Source organism: Vicia villosa, unplaced genomic scaffold (genome assembly GCF_029867415.1).
Source record: "Vicia villosa cultivar HV-30 ecotype Madison, WI unplaced genomic scaffold, Vvil1.0 ctg.005027F_1_1, whole genome shotgun sequence".
NCBI lineage: Eukaryota > Viridiplantae > Streptophyta > Magnoliopsida > Fabales > Fabaceae > Vicia > Vicia villosa.
This window is the reverse complement of record NW_026706560.1, coordinates 55688-79988: the sequence shown is the minus strand read 5'-3', so window position 1 is coordinate 79988 and position 24301 is coordinate 55688. Positions and strand designations below refer to the sequence as shown.

Here is a 24301-nt window from a genome sequence, read left to right as displayed (position 1 = left end):
CTGTTGATGACAAGAAGACCTTGGGAAATGCTAATAAGCGTGAAACACACTTTGAGCTATGTCGGATATTAACTTTTGCTTCTATGTATAACATATGAATGTTCAATGCATGCAATGTTAATGCTTATATAGACCAGGTTAGGCTTTTATAAAGTGCCAAAAATAGACTTTGACTTCTCATGTTCGTTATTCATTGCTTCATGCTTTGGGAATATGCCAGATAAATGTGATGATATGCTAGAGTGAAGCGATCTAATTGATGCATGATAATGACCTATGCAATGATTTGAACATTTCAACACATGCCCCTATGGTGGATCGTGGAGGGTTAAAACTAAGAAAGGTTCTTTTGCAATAAAGCTTCTTGTCAAAAAGAAGGTTATTGATCGATGGGGTATTGTGTAAGCATGATTTCCTGACATCCATCTCGAACTCGACGGTTGCTGATGTACGACGTGGTCTGCTTGAGTGGTCAGGGAGTACTTATTAGTTTTATTATTCAATTTTATTTAATCTTCCAAAAATAGTCCAGACCCATTAGGGTTAAGAACCTTAATATTTAATTGTACTAGGTAATAAACCTGTGCGTTGCACGGGATTAATTAGATTGTATTTAAATAAATTTTTTATGATAGGAAAATAAATTATTTTGGTTTACTTGATTTTCTATAATTTAATTTTTATAAATAGTTGTATATGGTTTGAACATAACTATTTATAACTAAAATGATGATTTTGATATGTATAATTACGAAAATTAACTTTATTATTTTTTGGAGAAATAAAAATAAAAATTATGACTTGAAAAAAACGTGCTTATTTTTTATGATTGAATTAGCTTTACATGTATATAAATAAGGATTTGCTTGCTGCTATAATAAAAGAAGAAAAAATTGTATTCGATATTAAAATAGTGAGGACAATTAATAACAAAAGTGGTCTAAGAGGCGGAAACAAAAATAATAATGTTAAAATGTATTTTTTTTAGTTTTTTTTTTGAAAAAATTATAATGATTAGAACATTCTTTTTCATTAATATATGAAAAAAACAATTCATTTAAAAAGAATTTTTTTTTGAAATTTATAGTTTATTCAACCTCAAGAATTTTCCTAATGCTATGAAAATTTAAATTGATTTAGGCAACCATAAAATTAAAATTTAAAATATAAAATTATTTGATTACAGAAAATAATGTGTTAAAAAATGCCTGATACTATATTATTAAAGTGTCTATTATAATATGCAATTATAATGGTTAAAAATGTATAGGAAAATTGTAAGAGACGAATGTATTTCTAAATAATCTATATTTATAATCTGTAATAGTATTAACCTTATGACCAGTCATTTTTATTCAAAAAATGAAAAAATGATTTGAGTATTAAATATTAAAATAAAATATAACTCAATTAAAAATATTTAAAAATTGAGTGAATGAAATTGATTATTGTATATTATTAAAATACAATATACTATATTATTTATAAAAAAAGTGTATTCAATAAAAAATCATATCAAATAAATAACTTTTAGTCTCTCTATTGGTACTAAATATATATGATTATTATTAGTGAATTTATTTTCTGTTTAATAGCATAGTAGATACACTTAAGAATTTCAAAATAATAAATTTAGAAGTTAGTATAATTTTCCTTCTATAAATTTAATAATGATAATATAAGAGTGTATAGAATATTCAAAAAAACGGTTGTGAGATTTTTTTAATTAATATTTTTTTAAAATAATGTAATATTGAATCAATATTTTCAATATAGTCATAGTTTAGAGTAAAATGTTTTTTAATATCACTTCATAATATATGACACATATTCAATAACATCAATTTAAAAAGTGAATAAAAATCTCTCAAGTAATTTAATAATATAAGCATGTTTATTACTATTAATTTACTATAGTATAATAGAAATTATTAATATACATAATATCCTTCTTTATTTGTCATCAATTCTTTACTTGTTGATGATCTAAATCTCCCATAACATCACTTAGATCTCTAAAAGTTGATTTGTACAAAGAGTTGTATCTGAATAAAAAGTAGATAAACATTGTTTTAGCTTACACAATTTGAAGCTAAATATTGTTAGTATTTGATACAATTTTTATTAACGTGATACATAGTTCATCCATATAAGTATTAAAGAAATAAATAGAAAGAAATACTTATGTTTAATCTATGTGTCTTTCATTCTTTAAATATTGAGGGACTTGATATCAACATTTGTATGTATGGTCTTCTCAATTAGATTTACTTCAATTATAAACTCAGTTACATCTGATCACCAAAAACATATAATATATTTTACATGAAAATATAATAATTGAATATGAAATTTAATAATAAGATAAACTTACTTACAAACTTACCTTTAAAACACACTAATTTAAAAAACATTAGGAGAAAAACAAAAAAATAACTTACTTGTTGAAGTTGTATCAGTAGCATACATGATAAAAAAATCATATAAAATGGTGAGTTTGTGAAATGTGTAGCAGACAATGCATATGAATATGAGATTAAGTGAGGTTATATATGTGTGGAGGAATGCAAAGAGACATGACATTTTATTAGTGTTTTATTATATTATCATTTATGTTATGACCTATCATTTTCTATTTATGATATGAGAAATTAAACTGAATATTCTGTGAAAATTAAAGTTATAAATTTTGAAACGGACAATTAAATGAATAGTTAAAGAAAAAAATAAAATAGTGAATATCAATTAAGAGATAGAAGAGATTTTTTTCTTTCAAAAAATATTTTTATCCTATTTTTTATTCGAGAGATATTTTTTGATAGGGTATAGATGAATATAAAATTTATATTATATTATCTAAATTTAGCTATAAAAACTTTAATGTAAACATTTTCATAAATTTATAAAAGTCTCTGTCATAATATTTTTTAATCTTAATTCTCCGCTTATATTCATTGACAAAAACAAACAACAAATGGTAGAATATTTTACATAAAAAGATGCTAAAATTAGTTTAACCTATATAAATAAAAGTTAAAAATAATAAGTAGAATAAATGGAATTATAAATGTGAGAAGTTACAAAAATGTAGGAAGTTTGAAACGGACAATTTAATGAAAAGTTAAGGAAGAAAATTAAAAAAAAACGAATGTCAATTAAGAAATATAGGAGATTTTTAATAATCATATTTTTTTAACCTATTATTTACTTGAGAGATATTTTTTGATGGGATAGAGATAAATATAAATTTTATATTATAAAAATAACATAAATTTATAAAAGTATTTGTCATAATATATTTAAATCTTAATTTTTCGCTTCTTTATTGACAAAAGCAAAAACATGTAATAGAATATTTTACATTAGAATGTAATAAAAAAAGACTTCTATAAATAAAAATTAAAAAAATAATTAGAAGAAATGATGTTAGAAATGTGAGAATTAAAAAGATAAGATAAAATTATAAAATAAAGACAATAAATGGAGGCAGTGAGAATTTTTGTGTGACATAAATGTGTTAATTTAAAGTGATAAAATCAAGTTTGATTTTTTATTTAAATAATTTCGTATAGTTTAAACTTTTGTTATTATTATTATTATTATTATTATTATTATTTTATAGCATTGGCTTATAATGTAAATTAAATAAATAATATAGTTAAATTTATTTGATATATATAGATAAATATATATATATATATATATATATATATATATATATATATATATATATATATATATATATATATATATATATATATATATATATATATATATATATATATATATATATATATATATATATATATATATATATATATATATATATATATATATATATATATATATAGGGAATGTATCAAGTAGGAGGGTTTTTAAATAAGAGATAAGAGCATTCAATGCTAACTATTAGATTAATCAAGAGAGAGAAATAATAATTATATTAATATTTTAATTAATAATTTAATTTCTCTCTCTTGATTAATCCAATAGTTAGGATTGAATGCTCTTATCTCTTATTTAAAAACCCTCCTACTATATATATATATATATATATATATATATATATATATATATATATATATATATATATATATATATATATATATATATATATATATATATATATATATATATATATATATATATATATATATATATATATATATATATATATATATATATATATATATATATATATATATATATATATGATATAAATTATAAAAAATTTATGATATATTTGTTTGACAATTTTTTAAACCAAAATATATTTGATATTTATATTTAAAATAAATATAGATTTTTAATTTTGGTTTAGATTGAGAAGCAATTGTGAGATTGCCACGTATTATTATTATTATTATTATTATTATTATTATTATTATTATAATGTCAATTAAATAAATAATATAGTTTAAGTTATTTGATATATATATATATATATATATATATATATATATGGGAGTGTATCCGGTGAGAACTGATATCTTATATGAGAAATGAGAACTATTAATATCAATCGTTAGATTTAATTAACGCTTGAGATTCTAATAAATAAAATAAGTTGGAATATACATGATTATTTCTTAATAAATATAACACTCATTTAATGTTAGATATTATTTTTTTAATAGGCTTGATATTGTTGATTATCTTAAATCAAAATAAAAAATATTTTATTTTTCCTTTCTAGGTCCCTTATGTTAAGTTTTTTTTCAAGAATTATTTCTATAAAACATACCCTATAATTGCAATCAATTTTTCAAGAATTATAATCGCAATCAATTTTTAAATATTATCACAATAATAAAAATTTAATATAACCAACCCTATAAGCCTTACCTCATTTCCGCCCTCTTCTATCTATAAATTGTATTTTTTATTAAATATAATAATCACAATAATAAAAATTTATATAATAGTAGTAATTTAATATAGATAGTTTTGATTAATATATTAGTTGTTATTTTTTAATATAAACATTACATATGTTTAAATATTAATTTTAAATAAATACTTTTATAAAAAAATACAATTTATAAAATACATATAAAAAGCATATACAAATATCTTTAAAAAACCTATTATTATTAATATTAAAACAAAAATAATTTTTTTTATAATTAATACAATTCTATTTTTCGTATCCAAAAATTAAATAATGATATTTTTAAATAATTATTTATATTAGTTTCTATTCTTTGAAAACAACGGTATAATATATATAACTATTTAAATTACTAAAAAAATATTAGAAAATTGTATAATGATATACTATAATATAACTATGATTTTATATTAAAAATTCTATATTGTAAATATGATTTTATATTAAAGAGAAAAAAATATGAATTATTTGTTTGGATACAACAACATATAATTATATTAATCATAAAAAAAATTGTTTTAAGATTAAAAATAACATGATTTTTTTGGTATATTTTTTTAGTTCGTATTTTAAAATAATTATATTAGTTATAAAAAATTTATTTATAAATAATATTTAAAAATGTATTATTGTTATACTAAATAATAATAATATATTAATTAAAATGTGAATGTTATTATGTATTAGAAAAATAATTGCTACGATTATAAATTTATTTTTTGGGACACTAATAGAATAAATGACGTATAAAGAAAATTGATTGCAATTATAGGGTAGGTCTTATAGAAAAATTTCTTGAAAAATATCTTAAAATAAGGGACCTAAAAAGGAAAAATAAAATATTTTTTATTTTCGTTAAAGATAATCAACATTATCTAATATTAAATGAGTATTATACTTATTTAGAAATAATCATGTACATTCCAATTTATTTTATTTATTACAATCTCAAGCGTTAATTAAATCTAACGATTGATATTAATAGTTCTCATTTCTCATATAAGATATCAGTTCTCACCGGATACGCTCCATATATATCATATGAGAATGGTTTTTTTATATGAGAATGTGAGAATGAATCTGAACCATTGGATTTTAAAATAAATGGTAGAGATTATGTGTGAATCTTTTTTTTTCTCTCCTCCATTATTAAAATAAATGATGTAGGAGAGAGAAAAAAAAGATCCACACATAATCTCCACCATTTATTTTAAAATTCAATGGTTCAGATTCATTCTCACATTCTCATATAAATATGGCATTCTCATATGATATGCCCTATATATATATATATATATATATATATATATATATATATATATATATATATATATATATATATATATATATATATATATATGTGTGTGTACACACATATATATATTATATATATATATATATATATATATATATAAAATATATATATATATATATATATATATATATATATATTATATATATATAAAATATATATATATATATATATATATATATATATATATAAATTATAAAAAATTTATGATATATATGTTTGACAATTTTTTAAAGCAAAATATATTTGATATTTATATTTAAAATAAATATATATTTTTAATTTTGGTTTAGATTGAGAAGCAATTGTGAGATTGCCACGTCACCATAATTTATTTGATATTTATATTTAAAATAAATACATATTTATTATTATTATTATTTTACTATTATTATTAGCTAGATATTATATTATCATTATTAATAATGGTTGTTTAATATTATTATTATAATTTAAGAATTAAAGATTTTTTTTGTATAAAAGAAAGAAAATTAGGATATTAATAGTGTTAATTGAATATATTATTATTATTTATAATTATGATGGTCGGTTATCATATTATTATTATATTATTATTATTTTACTATTATTATTAGTTAGGTATTATTTTATTATTATTAATAGTGATGGTTTAATATTATTACATTATTATTATTATTAGTGATGATTTAATATTATTATGTTATTTTTAATATTTTATGATTTATTTTAATATTATTATTAATTGTGGTATTGCATTGGGGTTGGTGTAAAGAATTAAAATAAGAGTGATAAAAATTCTAAATTTTAATATGATGTCACATAAGCATTAAGATTCTAATCTGATGCCACGTAAGAATTAGGGTTAGGACTGTGTCCAAGGTTGCCATCATGACAACCTTGAATTTATATTAAGTAGATTTTTCTACTGAATATGAAAAGGTTCAAAATTTGTTCTATATTTTCTTCTTCTTTCAACTTAGACTAGTTTTAGCATTAGTGAGATCTATCACAACCTATTTTATTTTTTTATTTACGAATTGATCTGAAATATTAATACAAAGTTAAAAAAGACCAATGTACACAAGAAGTGTTGAACAGACAACTTCTTCTCCCATCAAAAGGAAAACAAAGAAATAGTAGGAAACTAAAGAGATGGTTGATGCTTTCATCATCCAAAAAAACAAAGAGCGCATCATTTGTCTCTATCCCCCATCAGGATACCCTGTTTGATTAATTAATCTCTTGTTGGAAGCTGGTCGAGAATCATCCTCCAAGCAAAGCAAAGAAATGAATATTGGACGGAACCTTTGTCTTCTACAAACTTCCTAAAGTTGTTATCACCATATTAGACAAATTTGAGGTTTATGTATCATTTGTAGTAGGATTTGAACGTGAAGGATTCTTGATCATCTACCATCCATATAAATTTCTGTGCTACCTGCAGTACCCGTGCAATGTCAGTCAGTAGCTGATTTATTTCTTCCTCCTGCCTTCTTACATCTTCAATAATATGGTAAGTGTTGATAGTTACCCTCCATATCCAATCACTCTCATCCCAGTAACCTGCATCATCCACAGAAACAAAATGATCAACAGCCTTCGTGAAAGCTTCAAGATACGCATTCTTTAAAGTTTTATGACCCATCCAATTACTATACCAGAAAGCTATACTGATATGGTCATTTACTTGCAAAAAAATATTGTTAGAGAAAAAAGATTGATGTACTCCTTCCTTTTGCTCCACTTTTAAGAGGTCCCTCCACCAAATTGAATCTCTTTTCTTGACAACCCTGCCATTTTTCGACAAACGTTTTCAACTCTGGATTTTGATACATATACCTCAATATCCCACTCCACAAGGTATCATTTTCCTTTAAAATTCTCCACTTCCATTTGAGCAATAATGCCTTGTTGAAAAGATCTAGATTTTTTATACCGAGTCCCTTATGATATTTGGATCTACACAACGAGTCCCAAATAACCCAATGAATTGTTCTCTTTTTATCACTTCCTCTCCATAGAAAATTAGATTGGACCTTTTAATCTCCGTTAGCACCTTTACCGGAGCTTTGTAAAAATATAAAGTATAAATTGGCATAGAATTCAACACTGCATTAATTAACACCACCCTCCCTCTCATCAATAGATATCTGCTTCTCTAAGGTGGCAATCTATTTTGATGTTGTTAATGACTACCTTCCACATATGCATGCTTCTAGGACTATTTCCAACCTTCTCACCAAAGAATTTAAAAGATAGGGATTCTGCACAACAAGATAAACAAGAAGATGTAGAGGTCATTCTCTTGTCACTAAGTTGATACCATACGTTATACTTTTATAAAATTTCACCTTTAGGCTCGACGCCATCTCAAAACCTCTTGATATTACTTTCACCCCCAACAAATTCTCTAAACTCTCATCTCCTACAATAAGTGTATCATCCGTAAATTGTAAAATATCAATAGAGATCTCTTCATTAATGTGAAATCCTCTAAAATCCCCTATCTCCACTACTCTTTTCATTAAACCGATAAGTCCCTCCATAGCCATTACAAAAAAAGAAAAGGATAGGGGATCCCCTTGCCTCAACCCCCCTCAACTAGGGGTGGCAAAAATGGGTTGTGGTCCGCCGGCCCGGTCTGCGCACTCGCCAAAACATGACAGATTGGGTTGGGATTTTGGGCCCTACCAAAGTCCGCCCTGCCAAGACCCATCACCCGCCAAAGCTCGCCGCCAAAACCCGCCGCCCGCCAAAGCCCTCCTTGAATGTTGGTTCAACCTGTCCCGCCTTACGTTCGCCCAATTTTTTAGTTAATGTTAGTAATTCTAATTCTTGATGGTTATATTTTATACATTTATTTGTAAATATATGCAATATTTTTCTAAGTAAATTTTATTAAAAAGAAGCTTTATAAAAAATTGTTCTAAAAACTAAGTGAAAATTTTAAATGAAAGGTAAAGAAAGCTTATTAATCTATTAAAAAATGAAGAAAAATAAATAAATAAATAGGCGGGCAAGCCTGCCGCTTGCCGACCTGCCACCTTGGCTGAACGAGCATGATTTCAATGCCCATTTCTAATTTTTAGGCTTGCCCGCGCTACTCATTTTTTGGCGGGCTTAAGTTGAGGCGGGGTGGGCGGCCCGTTTTGCCACCCCTACCCTCAACCACGAAATCCTTAGCTGAACTCCTATTTACAAGAATTGACATGGTACTATTAAATACACAAGCCTCCATCCATTTTTTCCATTTTGTCCCAAAGCCCATTTTATTAAGTCACAAATCTCAGGTAGTTCCAACTCACACTATCGTAAGCCTTCTCATAGTCAACCTTCATAAACAAACAACTTCTTTTCTCCCTTTTTGCCAATTCCAAGACATTGTTCACCACCAACACACCATCCAAGATATTTCTACCTGGTATAAACACAATTTGGATTTTGGAAAGAAGCTTACCAATAACTTTCCTTAACCTCAAAGCAAGAAGTTTTGCAAGAATTTTGTAAAGACATCCTACTAAATATATAGTTCCATATTCTGATAAAGATTGTGGATTATTGACTTTAGGGATCAAAGTAAGAAAAGATAATGTACAAGCCTTTGTTAACTTTGCCTTATCATGATAATATTTCACAAAAGTAAACACTCTTACTTCAGAAATTCAAAAGTAAAACCATCTGGACATGCACTCTTACTACCATCACATCTCCAAACGGCCTCCTTGATTTCCCACTAAGAAAAAGGTTCCTTTAAATACTTGTTGTCTTCTTCAGATAACCTTTTTTAAGCTATCTCATCGGGCAATGATCTACTCACGCTATCTTTTTTGAAGAAGCTTTCGAAATGATTCTTCACTGTGTTCTTCACCCCAATCTTCCATTCCACTCTACCGTTATGAGATTCTACTATATTTATGCCACTTTTCATGTGTCTTTCCCTCATAAAATTATAGAAAAATCTAGAATTGTGACCCCCTTCCCTAAGCCACATTTGTCTATATTTTTGTCTCAAAAAGCTTTCCTTGAGCTCAAATTATTTCCATAACTCTTCAATTACCTTGACTTTATCTTCTACTAATGTTGAAACGTGTCCACCATGATTAGTGATAAGCAAGCTGTCAATATTAATCAACTCTTTGACTGAATTCTCTACCTTGAAATCAACCCAACCAAACACCACTTTATACAACCACGTAAGTCCATCCTTCAAAATTTGTAACTTCTCTTTACTTATGAATTCACCTCTCCCTTCAACCTCAATCTTCTTCCTTTCCTCTATGAACTTAAGAAAATTGTTGTGCATTATCCAACAGTTGTTGAATCTGAACAGTTTTGGACCTAGTCTTGATCACTTGCATTCAACCATATAAGATAGTGGTCAGATATGTCCCTCTCACCCACCCATTGCACTGTTATCTTCCACATAGATACCATATTTGCAGACATCAAAAATTTGTCCAATCTGCTCATGGTCATTCCAGCATCACTAAACCAAGTATATCTACCACCAATACAAGTAACATCAATTAAATACATTTATTCTATACATGAACTAAACTCCATTATTTTAGTACCTATTTGACTCTCCCTACTCTTATTCTCTCTTTTTTCCTACTAAATGAATTGAAATATTTCACTAAGCACCATTCCTCATCCATCGTCTTCCTCTTCAATAGTTTTGAGATAAAACATCTTTCCTCCACAAAATCACCATACCCCCTGACACTCCTTCATCCCCACTACTAGACCATTAAACCTCCTTGATACCCGAAAAATCTAATGCTAAGGTATTATGAATATGATGCAACTTGGTTTCTTGTAAAAAGCAAAGATCAACAATACCTGATTGTATAGAAAAGTTGATTCTCTTCCTTTTCGCCCTGCTTCCACCTCCTCTAATGTTGAACGATAAAATATTCATTTGGAATTTTCTATGCCGCCTCTCTTCTATCCTTTCCTTATTTGTCTCTATTTTCCATCAATTTTATGGCTTTACAAGAATCAAGCTTGTCACACTTGCTCGATATCCCCAAGTTTGAAATTTTGTCCCATACTATTCTTCCCACCTATGATTCCATATCTTCCCTAAATCGAGTGCTATCTTGATTGACATCAGAATTCATTGTGGAGTCGCAACATAACACTGACCCATCGAAAAATTGAACCTTTGTTTTAATTGGAATGTTAATGCTACCATGACCATTTTTCTCCATAGACTTAAACAAGAGCTCCTTGAATTGTTTACTGGACATATCATGTTTTCCACTGCCAAGATTTTGATATGAATGATTATGTTTCCTTAGTCGTAGAATATTGAGAAAAGAGGGTTCAATTTTCTCGTTATGAATAACTCCATAATCTCCTTGTACTTTTTCTATTTGGGCTTTCCTTTCCTAAAGTTCAAGAAGATATTATGGTATTTCCTTTCCTTTCCTTATTAAGGTAATCACTAAAGGGCCTCCAGTTGATGTCATCGTGAGCAGTACGATCGAGGTATACCCAATATGGTCCCACTTTCTGATTCCCCCTTTGGAGGATGTATCGTGCAGCCTTAGACATGTCGTCAGTGTATAGCGGATCAGGATCGTTGCCATGAAGGCGGTCGAAGTAAGAGAGATGATAAAAGTATGGAACACAAATATGAAAATTATGTTAGTACAACTTAACAAATTAACAGATTAAATGTTATATAATTAAAAATAAATGTACCGTGAGGGGTGTGCAAGATCCAGTCAATTGTCTGGTCCTCTAGTTGCATGCTTCATTCAGCTTCTAGCATAGGTATACCAGAATGGCGCCCCCTAGTTCCACTAATGAACTGTACTCAAATCCATAAAGTACCGGAGATATGTCACGTCCACGTAGGTTTCACTTTTGTCCACAAAGAGGGACGTACCAACCAAGAACATGAACCAACACCGCAAAGCACATGCTCAGTGGTATTCAACAAATACCCCATCCTCTCCATCCTCGGCCCCAGCTGCCACCTCCAAGTGGTGCTCTTAAATCTCCTTTAGGGTGGAGAACCGAACATATGCTCTATTCGTCGTCCTACACTCATAATCGGCCATATATGGGTCCATACCCAGATAATCCACCATCCACTCGATGGCCTCAACTCTCTGTATCTGGGAATGGTCCAGTAACCTCCCTCTGATGGGAAGGTGGAGCAGACAGGCCATATTGTGTAGTGTGATCGTTAACTCCCCAATAGGAAAGTGGAAAGACGACGTTTTCTTGTGACATCTTTCGACAAATGCCCATGCATAACATGGCTTATGGTAACATATCCGGTACAACATAACCCGCCAAGTCCAGATCCAACAATAACATCATTAAACCACCCTGCCTGTGGTTTAAATAGATCAAATATTTTTCGCGTCCTGAGCATCCTCGTCGTGCTCCGGGTGAACTTCAGGTACCTCCTCCTCCCGACTAACCTCACGAGAGGAAGACACCCGAGACAGCCGACTCCTTGGTGTATATAAGGGTCTTGTAGTTGTTTCTTCAATTTGGACTTGGACTCGGACTCGCCCCCATCCCTGAGTCACTCCTTGTTGTGCGGTTCTCTCGTGTCGAGCTGAGGCTGTCTAGGTTAGGTTGGCCTCCGATGTCTAAGTCGATCGGTCGGTGCCTGGTTGTCAGCCATTTTCTTGAAAAAATGTCACTGGTAAGAGTATGAAACAGATTTGAAAAAAACAACTCATAGAATATTTCGGATGTGCATATCCGAAACTGGTTAGAGGTTATTTCGGATATGCACTTCCGAAATAACCTACGAACAACCATTTTTGACAAACTTCCATTTCTTGCCCCAAGTCATCCAAAATCTATTTTTTTCCATCTTAACACCATCATTAAACTACAATAACTTCAAAATACACATTATCCTAAAACCTAATAACCCTAATAACAACTTTTAGCTAGAGGTAGAAAGTAGAGGAAACTTACAAATTTTTAGAGCTTTGAGTAGAACTGGAAATTTTTAGAGCTTTGAGTAGAAATGGAAATGAGCTTTGAGTTTTTAGAAATGCTTGAATGGAACTTGTAGAGTAGGAGTGCTTGAATGGGACTTGGTAAAAAAGGGTTAGAAGTGAAAATTTGGTGTTTGAAGAGAATGCAAACAATAGAGGTGGTTGTTTGCGTTTTGTGAAATAACCATAATTTACTTTGTGCATTTAAGAAGGTTAAATAATCTACTTTAAACATCAATTCTATGAAGAAAAAAAAGTAACACAATTTACTATCATTTTGTCTGCAACTTAAAACCTTAGTCTACATAAACATTAGAGTACTTACTTAATCTCTTTTTAACTTCTAATAGCTAGTTTATGCCAAATGTTATTAAAAAAACAAAGTAAGTACAAAGAAAATAAAATTTTATTTTTTGAATGACAAAATAATATACATTAGAATAGAAAGGGCAAACCCAACAACATACCAGATATCATAAAATCAGACAAACAGGACCAAAGAAAAACATAACCAACAACAAATACAAGAAACACAAAAACAAGGACTGAAAAAGCCCATAGAGCACCCACTCTGTGAAGCACCGCCCAACGAGAACCTAGCTAGAACTCAGACCATCAGACCCACTATCATCATTGTGAGATATTGGATCGAACTCTAGTATGGTCGAAGGGTAGCTTCTTGGTTCGACAGGATTAAGCATGAAGTCGAAGGTTGTTCACATGCTTGTGTCGAAGATGCTAGGGTTGTTAGCATGTTAAATTAGGTTTTAGTGTTTAAACCCTAATTTGTTAAGTTAGCTTGTTTATTAAGTTGGCTTGTGTAATGGGCCTTGTGGAAAAAGCCCATTAGTTAGTATGTTAGGTTTTATTATAAATAACATACTAGTCTCTCATCATTGTTAAGCTGCAAATCCTAATTTAGGGTGAGAGAGGTTATTTGTTATTCTTGTAAACTTGTAATCTTGTTCTAAGAGAAAGTGAAAGAATAGCAGTTATAACCAATTCTTGTGTTCCTCTTCTTCCTTGTCCTTTATTCTTCCTTGTTTTATACTTTGTTCTTGGCATTGAATTCACAACAAATTGGTGCGATGAGCGTGGAGAAGATGCCTTCAACAAAGTATGAGATTGAAAAGTTCATTGGAGTGAATGATTTCGGTCTATGGCGCTTGAAGATGAAAGCCCTACTGGTTCAGCAGGGTTGTTTGGAAGCGTTGAAGGGAGAGGCAGCCATGAATGCTGCATTAACGGCAGCGGAGAAGACAACTATGATCGAGAAAGCACACAGCGCAATTCTGTTGAGCCTTGGTGATAAGGTTCTACGACAGGTATCAAAGGAGACGACGGCATCAGGGTTATGGGCGAAACTTGAAAGTTTGTATATGACCAAATCGCTGGTAAATCGACTCTACCTGAAGCAGGTTTTGTATTCATTCAAGATGGTTGAAGACAAAGTGTTGGCTGAGCAGTTGGATATGTTCAACAAGCTGATTCTTGATCTTGAAAATATCGATGTAAAGTTTGATGATGAAGATCAAGCGCTGTTACTATTGTGCGCTTTGCCTCGATCACATGCTCACTTAAAAGAAACTCTCTTGTATGGAAGGGAGTCCCTGACGTTTGAAGAAGTTCAATCAGCCTTGTACTCTAAAGACTTGAATGAACGAAAGGAGCATAAACCTTCGACTGTTGGCGAAGGTTTGGCCGTTAAAGGAAAACTCTTACGAAAGGATGGTAAGTTCGACAAGAAGAAAGGCAAAAGCCAGTCGAAGACTTACAGTGGCGAAGCATCTGGCATTCGATGCTACCATTGTAAGAAGGAGGGTCACACAAGAAAGGTGTGCCCTGAACGCTTGAAATATCATGGAGGTAAGGATAATGGCAACGCTGCCATTGTTCAAGATGATTTCGAATCATCTGATGTTCTTGTGGTTTCAAGCAGTGACTCTAAGAAGGAGTGGATTATGGATTCAGGTTGCACTTGGCACATGACTCCAAACAAAGACCTGTTCGAGGAATTATGTGATCAAGATGGTGGATCAGTATTGCTGGGAAACAACAAGGCTTGCAAGATTGCAGGTGTTGGATCTGTGAGATTCAAGCTCCATGATGAGTCAATAAGGTTGTTGACTGAAGTCAGGTATGTTCCTGATTTGAAGAGAAATCTGCTTTCTCTTGGTGAATTCGACAAGAAAGGATATGTTTTCCAAGGAGAGAAAAGTATCCTAAGAGTCATGAAGGGTTCGAAGGAAGTCTTGAGAGGCATGAAGAAACAAGGCTTGTATACCCTTGAGGCTGAAGTTGTAAGTGGTTCGACAAATGTTGCATCCACGAAACCTTTGTCGAAAACAGAAATCTGGCACATGAGATTGGGCCATGTCAGTGAAAGGGGTCTGATCGAATTAGGGAAACAAAATCTGCTTGGTGGAGACAAAGTCGAAAAGCTGAAGTTTTGTGAACCCTGTGTACTTGGAAAATCTTGCAGAGTGAAGTTCAACAAAGGCAAACAAAGAACACATGGATCCCTCGATTACATCCATGCTGATCTTTGGGGGCCTGCAAGGTGTCCATCACATTCAGGAGCAAGGTATTTTCTATCCATAGTAGATGATTATTCCAGAAAATTATGGGTATTCATCCAGAAGACTAAGGATGAAACTTTTGAGAATTTCAAAAGTTGGAAGACTCTGGTTGAAAATCAGACTGGCAGAAAGGTCAAGAGGTTGAGAACCGACAATGGCCTTGAATTTTGCAATGAGGCATTCGACAGTTTTTGTGCTGCCTCTGGTATTGCAAGGCATAGAACTACTGCAGGTACTCCACAGCAAAATGGTTTGGCTGAAAGGTTTAATCGAACTATTTTGGAGAGAGTCAGATGCATGTTGACTAGTGCGGGGTTAACAAAGGTGTTCTGGGCTGAGGCTGTTTCGACAGCAACATATCTGATAAACAGATGTCCTTCGACAGCGTTAGATATGAAGACACCTGAAGAAGTTTGGTCGGGACATCCACCAGATCTCGACAAACTGAGAGTATTTGGCTGCGTAGCCTATGCTCACATTAGGCAAGACAAGGTCGAACCTAGAGCTCTGAAATGCATGTTCATGGGATACCCTGAAGGAGTCAAAGCTTATAGGCTATGGTGCCTAGAGCCAGGTCACAGGAGGTGTATCACCAGTCGAGATGTAGTTTTCAATGAAGCTGAAATGGCTTTTAAGAAAACTAATGATGTTGGTCGAAGTACAGAAACATCTGACGAAGAGCTGGAACAGGTAGAGATTCCTATTGAGGTGGAGCATGTTGATGCTGAATTGCATATCCCAGATGAAGTCGAAGAAGAAGCAAAAGATGCTGAAGTTGAGGAAACTGACGATGACTACCTATTGTCGAGAGATAGGTCGAGAAGAGTCATCAAGCCACCTCAGAGACTTGGATATGCAGATCTTATAGCTAATGCCTTAATCTCTGCAAGTGAGGTTCTAGACGAAGAACCTAGAGACTATAAGGAAGTTATGAGGAGTCGAAATAAGACTGAATGGCTGAAGGCCATGGATGATGAGATGAAATCTCTTCATGATAATCATACTTGGGAACTGATCAAGAAACCTGTTGGAGCAAGGTTAGTCAGCTGTAAATGGATTTTCAAAGTTAAGGAAGGAATTGAAGGAGTGACGTCGAAAAGATACAAGGCAAGGTTAGTTGCAAGGGGTTTCACTCAGAAAGAAGGTGTCGACTTCAATGATGTGTTTTCTCCTGTTGTGAAGCATAGGTCCATTCGAATGTTGCTTGCCATGGTGGCACAGTTCGATCTTGAACTGGAACAGATGGATGTGAAGACTGCGTTCTTGTATGGTGATCTAAATGAAACGATCCTGATGAGGCAACCTGAAGGGTATGTCGAAAAGGGGAAGGAAGATTATGTGTGCAAGTTAAAGAGATCTTTGTATGGGCTGAAACAATCTCCTCGACAGTGGAATAGGAGATTCGACAAGTTCATGGCACGCATAAGTTTCATTAGAAGTCAGTTCGACCACTGCGTTTACTTCAGATTTCGACCTGGTAATTCATTTGTTATTTTGTTGCTTTATGTGGATGATATTCTCATAGCAAGCAACTATGTTGAAGATGTGATGAGGGTGAAGGCTGAACTCAATAAGGAGTTCGATATGAAGGATCTGGGAGCTGCTTCCAGGATTCTTGGAATTGACATTCGAAGAGATAGAAAGAAGTCGAAGTTATGTCTATCTCAAGAGGCATATCTACGGAAGATTCTTGAAAAGTTTGGTATGTCGAATTCGAAGCCAGTTGTGACTCCAACAAACCCTCAATTCAAGCTGAGTATTGATCAGTGTCCCAGTACTGATGTCGAAAGAGCCTATATGAATAGCATCCCATATGCTAATATAGTCGGTTCTTTGATGTATGCTATGGTCTGTACTAGACCCGACATAGCATACGCAGTAAGTCTTGTAAGCAGGTACATGGCGAATCCTGGAAAGGCTCACTGGCAAGCATTGAAGTGGATTTTAAGGTACATAAATGGATCTCTGAACAGAGTTCTAATTTATGGTGGAGCCTTGGGTGAAGATAGTAAAGCAGTAATAGAAGGATATGTCGACTCTGATTATGCAGGTTGTATGGATTCCAGAAAATCTATTTCTGGATATGTTTTCACTATGTTTGGCACTGCAATTAGTTGGAAAGCAACACTTCAGAAGGTTGTTGCTCTATCAACCACTGAAGCGGAGTATATTGCCCTAACTGAAGCTGTGAAAGAAGCATTGTGGCTTGAAGGTTTTGCAAAGGAGCTGAAACTTCAAGGTCGAGGTATCACTGTTAAATGTGATAGTCAAAGTGCAATACACCTGTCGAAGAATTCAGCCTATCATGAGCGAACTAAGCACATTGATGTGAGGCTGCATTTCGTCAGAGGAGTAATCGAGCGTGGAGAAGTCCAAGTGCTGAAGGTTTCGACTGAAGACAATGCTGCTGATATGATCACCAAGACATTGCCGAGTTGCAAGTTTTTCCACTGTATGCAGTTGATAAAGCTGCATGAAGAAAGCTAGTCTGTCCAAATTGATGTTGTAGAGTTAGATCCAAGGTGGAGATTTGTGAGATATTGGATCGAACTCTAGTATGGTCGAAGGGTAGCTTCTTGGTTCGACAGGATTAAGCATGAAGTCGAAGGTTGTTCACATGCTTGTGTCGAAGATGCTAGGGTTGTTAGCATGTTAAATTAGGTTTTAGTGTTTAAACCCTAATTTGTTAAGTTAGCTTGTTTATTAAGTTGGCTTGTGTAATGGGCCTTGTGGAAAAAGCCCATTAGTTAGTATGTTAGGTTTTATTATAAATAACATACTAGTCTCTCATCATTGTTAAGCTGCAAATCCTAATTTAGGGTGAGAGAGGTTATTTGTTATTCTTGTAAACTTGTAATCTTGTTCTAAGAGAAAGCGAAAGAATAGCAGTTATAACCAATTCTTGTGTTCCTCTTCTTCCTTGTCCTTTATTCTTCCTTGTTTTATACTTTGTTCTTGGCATTGAATTCACAACAATCATACTAGAAACCACAAGCAACACCAAAAATCCACTAAACGCCTCTAGAATATGTCAGAATTCTTGACCTGCTATTGATTCATACGCATGATAGGGTTCTGAAGTCAATCAGAGAAAGATGATGATTTCAATGATGACTTGTTAAAAAACCGATTTCAAACTATAACATAGTCTTATCTTCCACCTCTTTCATATTTGTTGATGAATCAAAAGAAAAAAAAACTTATCATTACAAACAGACCAAATGACCCACACCACAACATGCCAAATCATAACAAATCGACCTCTTAACTTAACTTAGCCTTAGATTCATAAAATCAAGATTGGAGTTTTTACCAAGAAGACATGTTAAAACTCTCACTCTTACACATTTGGAGTAACTTTACTCATTGATTCCTCCGGGGTTATAACTTCACGTGATCTAGTGCAGAAGTACCATCTAGCCCTTTTCCATAGTAATGTGAAATTAAGTTTTTCACGGATGTTTCCTTGTAAACCGGAGGATTCTCTAGTGTCAATAAATCACTTATAGGTCCATATACTTTTGAATTCTCTGGTGGGAGATGCTGCCTGAAAAAGCATGCCACTGAAACTCTTGGACCAATTTTTGTTGCTAGAGCTCTGTGTTTAACGCTAAGAAACTTATCATTTGTAATTAACTGCAAAAAAATAAATAGTCTTTATACAACAAAATCAAGTTATAGAGAGGTAACAATTTTCTACTAAATCATTTTCTTATTAACAGTAAATAGATAGATAGATAGACGAATAGATATAAATTTCTACACGAAATTAGGCGGACTTGCCTGCATCATATCGCCTAGGTTAACGACCAAAGAACCATAAATCGGTGTGACATCAACCCACTGATTTTCATGGAAAACTTGGAGGCCACCAATTTGATCTTGTAAAAGAACTGTGAGGAAGCTACTATCAGAATGAGCACTGCTGCCAAAAGTTAATTCTGGCTCAGGACAAGGTGGAGAATAATGGCAAAGTAGAAAAAGTCCTTTTGCACAATCAATTTCCTCAAGATAACTTGAATTGAGGCCTAATGCTTCAGAAAACAATTCAAATAGAATTCTTCCCACTTTCTTAACATGCTCAGAGTACTCCATTATTATATCTCTGCATGTAAATATGTAAAAATAGATAACATTGGAATTAGAGTGAAAATATTAATGTACCTAAATTAGAAAAATAAAAAGAGAGAATACGATGTCTAATAAAGAGTGGAGTTATATATATAAACAGTTAAAGTGATTAGCTTTATTTGTGCAATTACTGTTCTATCTGTTTCTCTTTTAAGTATCTTTTTTTTTTTTTTAAAAAAAATTGTTCCTTTCTAAATATCATTTTCAAAGTTTAAAGTATTATTAATTATATATTTTTTCAAAATTATTCCTAATTATTTATTACAAAATAGAAAATTTCTAATAAATTAACAAATTTTTAAGAATATTATAAATAAAATAAAAATTATAATTTGAAAAATAATAAAATTGATTAGGTTTTAAGTGTAAAAATAAATTGCAATTAAAAAGGAACAAATTCCCTATTTTTTAATGGTTTTAGCCAAATTCAAAGACTGTTCCTAATTTTGAAGACAAGTAACATCCAACCTCTAATTAGGCATGCCAACATTACTTGTATTTGTGGGTATTGACTCGAATATGTTTTGAATTTGAAGGGAAAAATCAACTTTAATTGAGTTTGAGTTCGGGTTTGGATTTTTCCTTATTATAAAATAAGGGGATGAGTCGAGTAATGAGGAAGTATTTATCTTGAATCATCTTCTGAACCCGCCCGTTTAGATCATTATATATTTTATTATTTAGTTTTGATAATTTAGAATATTAAATATGTGGTTAATTGTTGATATTTTGATTTGTATTTATGATTAAAAGATTTTGAAATATATGGATGAAATATTTTGAGATTGTTTTAATTTATTATTTCTAAGATAATTTAATTTTAAGAACTATATTGCATTTTTAGGGTGGGTTTGATTTGGGGTAGATGGAGGGGAGAGGAGGGAAAATTTTTAATTAAATATTTTTTGTTCAAATTTTAGGAGGGGAAGGGAGAGAGGAGCAAAATCCTTCTAAACCACACTTTTTGTGTTCCTTTGAATTGGGGGAATTTGGAGGGGAGGGGGGGGGGGGGGGGGGGGGAATTACTGTTCTATCTGTTTCTCTTTGAAGTGTCTTTATTTTTTTTTTTAAATTGTTCCTTTCTAAATATCATTTTCAAAGTTTAAAGTATTATTAATTATATATTTTTTCAAAATTATTCCTAATTATTTATTACAAAGATAGAAAATTTCTAATAAATTAACAAATTTTTAAGAATATTATAAATAAAATAAAAATTATAATTTGAAAAATAATAAAATTGATTAGGTTTTAAGTGTAAAAATAAATTGCAATTAAAAAGGAACAAATTCCCTATTTTTTAATGGTTTTAGCCAAATTCGAAGACTGTTCCTAATTTTGAAGACAAGTAAAATCCAACCTCTAATTAGGCATGCCAACATTACTTGTATTTGTGGGTATTGACTCGAATATGTTTTGAATTTGAAGGGAAAAATCAACTTTAATTGAGTTTGAGTTCGAGTTTGGATTTTTCCTTATTATAAAATAAGGGGATGAGTCGAGTAATGAGGAAGTATTCATCTTGAATCATCTTCCGAACCCGCCCCGTTTAGATCATTATATATTTTATTATTTAGTTTTGATAATTTAGAATATTAGATATGTGGTTAATTGTTGATATTTTGATTTGTATTCATGATTAAAAGTTTTTGAAATATATGGATGAAATATTTTGAGATTGTTTTAATTTATTATTTCTAAGATAATTTAATTTTAAGAACTATATTGCATTTTTAGGGTGGGTTTGATTTGGGGTAGATGGAGGGGAGAGGAGGGGAAAATTTTAATTAAATATTTTTTGTTCAAATTTTAGGAGGGGAAGGGAGAGATGAGCAAAATCCTTCTAAACCACACTTTTTGTGTTCCTTTGAATTGGGGGAATTTGGAGGGGAGGGGAGGGAATGTGAATTTTAATATGTAAAAAATTATTATATTTACAAAAATATTTTCAGTTTAATTTTATTATTTTAAAATTATTTATTTTCTTTCGTGTTACTGCTTCAATGTGATTTTTTTCTGATTATTTCTGTCAACTTATTATAACTGTTATCTACCTATAAATTATTGTCAAATTTTTGTACTTAATATAAATCAAAATTATTATATTATTTTTATAATTTTTTAATGTTTATTTATGTCCATTTTTTCTTCTAATTTTGTTATTTATCATATCATATTTTCTTTTATATCAAGTTTTAAATTATTCATTTTATTTTATTTTTTGTTTATTCATTTTATTAGAAATTTTAAATCATTAATTTTAGTAATAATTTATTTTATGTATTTGTTTTGTTAGATGATTCTTTACGATTTAAAAATTATTATCAGCATATAGTTTCATTTGTGTAAGAGAGTTATAATCTGAATCAAGTGTACTTAGTTTATAATTTATTAACGTTATGGTAAATTATAAAGTTTTAGTCCTTCAATATTAATAATTTTATTACCAAAAAAATATGTATGCATTTTTCATATTTGAATATCATATCACTTATATAAGATCATAAGGATAAAATTGTAAATTATTAATAAAACTCCTCTCCTCCCCTCCCCTCTTAAACCAAATATATTTTTAAATAAAACTCCTCCCTTCCCCTTCCCTCCCTTCTTTTGAACCAATCACTCTCTATTAAAATTCGTCTCCTCTCCTTCCACTCATTTGTACCAAACGGACCCATCTATAATAATAATTATTTAAAAAAAAATTATTTAGAAAAAGATGGAGTAATCATTATTTTAAAGAAATGATCTTGGCGATATTCAAGTGATTAACTCTCCTACTTCATATACTCCACATATATATATATATATATATATATATATATATATATATATATATATATATATATATATATATATATATATATATATATATATATATAAAAGTGACACATGTGAATTAAGTTATGTAAGTATAGAGTATAACAATAAATAATTATTTATAAATGACACGTGGAATGTGTACTTGTTTAACTACATCGACTTAACAAGTTTAGACTCATTTATTTATATTTGTTATTCCTATGTTCAAGTTTTATTAGATGATTTTGTCACATTTCTATATAATTTTCCTCCTATCATTTATGTCTATGTCTATCAATTCCTTTGTGGCGCCCAATTCCCACAATATCTTTTTTCTCATGATGTTTCATTATTGTACTAAATGTCTCGTTCCTACGTCTTATTATTGTACCCAAGAAAAAAAGATGGTTCACGTGAAGTTGTTGAAATCAATGACTTTAAGAAAACCATCAATCTCATTGACAAATTAATTGATTTTTTCTTCAAACACAATCGGGTTCTTAAATCTACCTTGGATGTATTATTTATTGGTTACAAATATGGAGTATCAACCGATGTAATCGTTAGCTGATTTAGAAATGATTGACGTTGAATTTAATAGAGAATACTTGATGTCCTATCATTAATTAATTCACATGCGAATATGTTTAATAAACATCGGTAAAATGAATGATTCATTAAATTCATAGCTAAAATTGGGATAAATTCAATATGAATCAACTATATAAAAAACCAATGCATAATAGAATTCTGAAAAATACATATACCTGCAAACTGTAGGTAGTTCTTGAGGATCAAGAGGTTGAGGAGCCACAATACAAGAAAGAGTATCTCTCCAATCAACAGCTGGAGTAACAAACAAATCAAAAAAATTAGTATTATAATTTACCTTTTTAGTATTAATATCACGAGAATAAAACTCTTCCTTCATTTCACTTTCTTGCTCATGAAACCTAAGCACTCCCTCAAGCATATCATCCAAAACATTGGATGGAATCCCATGATTGACCACTTGAAAGAACCCCCATTTCTCACTTGCATACTTTACTTTCTCAACAATCTCAAGACGTGAACTTGAGCTTGTTGGGTTGGTAAATAGAGGTCCAAAATCTATGAGTGGAATACTAAGATTGGTGGAACTGGAAATGGTATGTTTGTTATCATGTTCATGAATGAATATTTTAGGGACTTTGGATACACCAACATCTACAAGTCCCTTTACACCTGCTTTTGATTCATCAAGTGCCTTCAATGCTTTGTGTCTATCATAAACATGTTCATGGTCTTCTTTGATATTTTCTAGGTTTGTGTTCATCACTTTGTTTTCACTCATAGCTTTTTCTTTATCACTACGGAAGAGATATTTGAAGTTGGTTTGTGGGAATATAGGTCTTGCCTTCAGTTATATTTATAAGAAAAAATATTTTATTTTAAGTTTGTTGAAAACTTAGTTATATTCATATTATATAAAATTATCATATTAAATTTAAATTTTAAAGTATGCATTGTTTAAAATAATTAATAAGTGGTATTATTAGAATAATGATTTTAAATATAATTGAAAAAAAAGAAAAATTAATAAGCAGTAGTGTTATTATATTGAGTTTAATAAGTGGTATTATTAGAAAAA

General features: G+C 30.5%; 1 protein-coding gene across 1 annotated transcript; it reads right to left on the bottom strand.

The window, feature by feature from the left end:
- Window positions 1–18723: 18723 nt before the first annotated feature.
- Window positions 18724–24030, bottom strand: LOC131642446 (1-aminocyclopropane-1-carboxylate oxidase homolog 12-like). Its single transcript, XM_058912686.1, has 3 exons — window positions 23439–24030; window positions 19522–19843; window positions 18724–19374 (listed from the first exon to the last, which is right to left on the bottom strand). Exons 1-3 carry the CDS (start codon window positions 24002–24004, stop codon window positions 19120–19122), a joined length of 1143 nt encoding a protein of 380 aa, XP_058768669.1. The 5' UTR covers window positions 24005–24030; the 3' UTR covers window positions 18724–19119.
- Window positions 24031–24301: the final 271 nt, after the last annotated feature.

Excerpts from the sequence above, each read along its gene's own strand:
- LOC131642446 (XM_058912686.1), bottom strand. The coding sequence starts at position 24,004 with ATGAGTGAAAACAAAGTGATGAACACAAACCTAGAAAATATCAAAGAA. Across the intron at positions 19,844-23,438 it reads GAACTACCTACAGTTTGCAG|AGATATAATAATGGAGTACT; the intron begins GTATATGTATTT and ends ATTTACATGCAG. Across the intron at positions 19,375-19,521 it reads ACCTAGGCGATATGATGCAG|TTAATTACAAATGATAAGTT; the intron begins GCAAGTCCGCCT and ends ATTTTTTTGCAG.